The 5,000-nt window shown below is 46.1% G+C and overlaps 1 protein-coding gene across 1 annotated transcript in view; it reads right to left on the reverse strand.

The window, feature by feature from the left end:
• xylt1 (xylosyltransferase I) overlaps positions 1-5,000 on the reverse strand; it is a 75,694-nt gene that overhangs the window by 19,178 nt on the left and 51,516 nt on the right. Inside the window, exons 5-7 of the mRNA XM_042087425.1 lie at positions 4,820-4,900; positions 4,088-4,304; positions 3,088-3,264 (exon numbers count right to left, since the gene is read on the reverse strand). Coding sequence (XP_041943359.1) covers positions 3,088-3,264; positions 4,088-4,304; positions 4,820-4,900 — 475 coding nt within the window. The remainder of the gene's footprint in view (positions 1-3,087; positions 3,265-4,087; positions 4,305-4,819; positions 4,901-5,000) is intronic.

Raw genomic sequence — 5,000 nt, forward strand, 5'->3', positions numbered from 1 at the left:
GCGTGATACTCGTTCGTCTCGTTGGCTTCGAATAACTAACCGAGACTTGCTGTTTTACATTAACATTAACTCGCATTACAAACAGCAATGCATTAACATTTTTTTTTTTTTTATTTAAGTCCAATGACTGCTATGTGTGTATATAACTCATTTCAATGTCTCTCAAAAGTCCAGGGTCTCCACAGAAACTGGCGACAAGAAGGAGTCAAACTTATTCCTTTCACTGCTGTGATGAGTGAGAGATAGAGAGAAATGAAAGAAAGAGAGAGATGGAGAGTGAAAGCCAAGTCCCTCTATTCGCAGCGGCAGCAGTGGGCTGGAAACTGTGGCAGAAGGCGGCGATAACTCCCACAGCCGCTGGGATGAGATGCTTTTCCTCCCTCTCATTCTCTCTTTCCTTTCTTTTCCTTTTTTTTTGGTCAGCATCCTCCGCTTGCGGTGCGGCAGCGCTGATTTTAAACGTGTGTGAGTCACCAGGGGCAGACCGCAAAGCGGCCGGCGCAAAAAAAAAAGGCCACACGTGAGCCAAGCCATGAATCCTGACCGACACATGGCGATGACAGAGCCCAACTACGTCTCTCCGTCCCTCTCTCCTTCTCTCTCTCCATCTCTCCCTCTCTCCGGTCTCTCTCTCCATCTCTCCCTCTCCTTCTCTCTCTCCATCTCTCCCCTCTCTCCTCTCTCTCCTCTCCCTCTCTCCTTCTTTCTCTTCTCTCCATCTCTCCCTCTCCTCCTTCTCTCTCTCCATCTCTCCCTCTCTCCTTCTCTCTCTCCATCTCTCCAGAGGAGCTCAGCTGATGGTTCCAGTAATAAAAAAAACCTCTGGCACTTTCCGTTGCCCTCCGTCCCTTAATTCCACTCAGGTCCATTACATGTGTTTGATGCTGTGAACAGTGGCTTTTTATGTGCCATTACAGCGTCTAAGATGTGGCGGAGGAGAGAGACGAGAGCGAGAGAGCAGAGTCTGAGAACTTCTTCCTGCGGGGGTGTGGACTGAACTGGCCACATAACCAGCACTTACAGTAACGTTACATTCTGAACACATCAAATGGCCTGGAGCTGACCGCTGTGGCTCTCCCATCCTGGGACTATTGAGCAGGCCATAGCACACGCTAACGAACAGAAACAAGATGCAGAGTTAGCCGAGGCAGCCGCTATCGGAAACCGTTAGGCCAGGATGAGCTGCCGCACCATTGATTCCTCACCACTCCTTTTGTGGTGGGTCAAGTTAATTACAGATCACTGGTGTACACTCGGGGGTGTGTGTGTGTGGGGGGGTATCTCTCTCTCTCTCTTTCTCTCTCTCCCTCTCTCTGTTTCTCTCCTCTCTCTGTCTCCTCCTCTCTGTAGTGAAGTCTCTCTGGATTTGTGATGGAGGCAGAAATGGGTTGTGACTGGTGAGTTTGTCTGTGGCCAGCGTGTGCTCTCTGAGGGCCAAATTGAGTGCTTGTTTGGCCTGGCGGTGTTTACATCGAGCGCTGGCGATTGAACACCCACGCGGTCTGCTCAGGCCAGGGCCTCCTGCGCTCCTGTCGGAGGCAAAGGCTTGGAAGGATGGATCCTGTGTGTGTGTGTGTGTGTGTGTGTGTGTGTGTGTGTGTGTGTGTGTGTGTGTGCTTTTGTGTGTGTCTGTCTGTGTTTGTATATACACACACACACACACACACACACACACACACACACACACACACACACACACACATGTATATATGTGTGTGTGTATGTGTGTGTGTGTGGTGGAAGGACTTTGGCAGATGTACTGTACCCAGAGGTAATGAAAGGTTGCACACGGGGGCTGATTGCTAATGGGTGTGTGCAAGGGAGCATCTCTGCAGACATGAGTGTTAACTGGAATCTGGAACAGCATGTCTGTTTGGGAGTGTGTAGATGATTGTCTGTAATAGTGTTAATTATGACAGGCACCTTTGATCTAGTCTATCGCTTCATATGAAAACGCTTATTAGTTTAAGTCACATTTTGGCTGTTTTGATCTTTTATAGTTTTAGCTTAGTATCATCAAGGACAACATTTCCGTTAAGTCCATTTTCGTCAACTTTTAGTCATTAGTCAAAATGTTTTGTCTAAAAACTACTTAAAAGCTCATTAGGAATTATAATCAAGGACACAGGTTCAGGTTGTGTCAAGTGTTGACATTCATAAAGCGCCGTACTTTACACTCAACACTTTTTTAGTTTCTTTCAGTTATTACTGCTTTAAGCTTACCTAAACTTGCCATCTAGCCCTGCAAACTTTCCTGGCAAATACCACCAACCACACTGCACAGCATACACACTCATTTGCAGACTATGCTGTAAAACATGAGCATGACATGAGCTAGCTCCCTACTAGGGATGTAAAGGTATACGTACTCATACTGAACTGTTTAGGTACAGGACTTTAGGTTCAATACAGATGTACAGAATGTACCAAATGCAGTCTTAAACAGTTATCACCAGTAGGCTTTTTTGCGTGCAGACCATGTTTCAAATTTGAGTTCCCATTAAGTGGCGGACCATATGTCAGTTTAGTCTATTAATGTCAAAAAAACATTTGACACCTTTCCAAAATACTATTCCCGTTGTGCATCAGCAATATTGTCAGTGAGTTTTAGGCTAGCAGTACCTGCTACAGGCTTAGCGTACTGAAAAATTAACTAAACCGTGAGGTCGGAGCCACTGAGTATGCCACACAGTTAACAGAATAAATATTTGGGTTGACTGTAGCTTCATTTAGGGGACAATAGGCCTACCATTTGTCATCTCTTTTTAGGGTTTGATACAGATTTTATTTCTAAACTATGGTTTTGTAAACATATTTCTAAACTATCGTCAAACAATATTGCAACAGTGTTTTGTGTCGCCCTCGTCTCATCTTAGGTCATGGAAAGAAGTTTGCTGACGAATATTTTGTTTTGTCTTCATCTCGTCTGACAAAATTGACACGTAGTAACACGTCCTTTCTTTTCCCAGGCCACAGCGCATTGGGAGTGAAAAGGGTTGATGTACAGTACGTGTATTTACAGGCAGGCAGACGAGGAGTAAACTGTTTATGTCTCCGTGCGTGCTTGCTAAGTGCTGGTGGACGTACCTGGAAGCGCGGCAAGTCGGACGGCTTGAAGTCGTTGGGCGAGCAGCCGCACCAGTCCACGATGTGCTTGTACTGGCACTTACAGCCCAGCTTGCGGTTCCAGTTGGTGATGCGTAGGTTGTTGTCCACCATGCTCTCACAGTGGGGGCTGTTCTCCAGCACCGTATGGAAGAACGACTGAGATCAGAGAGAGAGAGACAGAGAGAGAGGGAAGAAAAGAGAGATATTGAAAGAGTGAATGAGTGATTGATACAGAATTTTATTTTATTAAAATTGTAATAAAATAAAAATAGAAGATGAGGCCGCAGAGAGATGGATGGAGCCAGCGAGAGGGAGACGTGAATAGAGAGAAAGAGAGAGTGAGAGGGAGGGAGGGAGGGAGGGAGGGAGAGCGAGAAAGCAGGTGAGAGTGTGACAGTGATGGGGAGAACTGTCGAAAGAGGAGCAGAGGGAGAGGGAGATGGAGACACAGGAGCCCATGACACCTGATACAATGGAGATGGATGGAGATGGCTCCCAGGCAAGGCCTGATCAGAACACACACTCTGCTAGCTGGCTACATCAGTTACAAAAGACCAGCTGCCCCGCACTGATCAATTCCCAAAGTCCCTGTCCTCTGAAATTTGACGGAAGGCTGTTTTACTGATACTATGAACCTATAGATTTTAAGTGTACACATATCACAAGAATAGGTCAACTGAGCGTTATTTGATGGGGTCGGATTTGAATAAGCTACAAAGCAAAGATAACAAATAAAATAAATAAATAAATAAAAAATAAGGTTCATATACCATAGATGGCTAATATAGTCGAATGGGACTATCATGTTTATCAATTCATTATATAGCTGCAGTGCAACTGAACTGAATAAACTCCATTCTGGTTCTATGTTTAATATTTCAACACTCTTTAAGTGAAGATTATCATAGAAATATGAGGTAGGGTAAGTGTGGTAGTTTAGAGTGTGGGTTTTAGAAGTGTGTGAGTTGGCCTCGCTCACCTCTGCAGGTAGGAGTGTGTAGGCGTAGAAGCGCTTCATATTGGTCACCAGGTCGTCCTGTGAGTTGATGACGTAGTCCACAAACACGTGGTTCATCAGGAACCAGTCCGAGCCACCGTCCACCGAGACGCCTTCCGGAATCTTCCGGTCCCCCAGGCGCCACATGTGGGTGTCACACTCGAAGAACAGCCGGTCCAGGCCCTGCTTCCTGATGAAGCTGCACGAGCCAACAGACAGAAACGACTCACACACACACTCTCTTTCAGCTGACGCCAGAGGAGATGGCTTCAGTTTATTGCTAAACAGCTGGGTTAACATGCATGTGCTGCACATAAACACGCACACCGATGGGCACACACACACATGCACCTATGCAAACACACATAGAGACAGACACACATGCACCTATGCAAACACACATCGAGACAGACACACACACACAGAACATACAGGTTTGCAGGTATGCAAATAAAAACATGCTTTACACAACCATATGCACACACACACACACACACACACACACACACACACACACACACACACACACAATTAGCCTGCCTTCACAGTGGGCGAATGGATATTCACCTGGATAATTTAAATAATTGACAGAAATGTATTACTGGAACAGGGTCGGAGGTGTCAGGTGATGAATAAATTATGATGTCCAATGCCAAATGGAGACTAAAACCACACACACACACACACACACACACACACACACAGCACACTCACCGTGCATTGTCTCTTCCATGGGACTTGATGAAGTTCATGTCACGGTACTTTGACAGGAAGGCCACCAGCTGATCATTGGTCCTGAGGGAAGAATGGAAAGTGCAGAGCAGAAGGAGAGAAAGAGAAGAGAGGGGGAGAGGGAGCAAGAGAGAAAGAAAGGGAGAGAGAGACGGACAGAAAG

Source organism: Alosa sapidissima, chromosome 3 (genome assembly GCF_018492685.1).
Source record: "Alosa sapidissima isolate fAloSap1 chromosome 3, fAloSap1.pri, whole genome shotgun sequence".
Taxonomy (NCBI): domain Eukaryota; kingdom Metazoa; phylum Chordata; class Actinopteri; order Clupeiformes; family Clupeidae; genus Alosa; species Alosa sapidissima.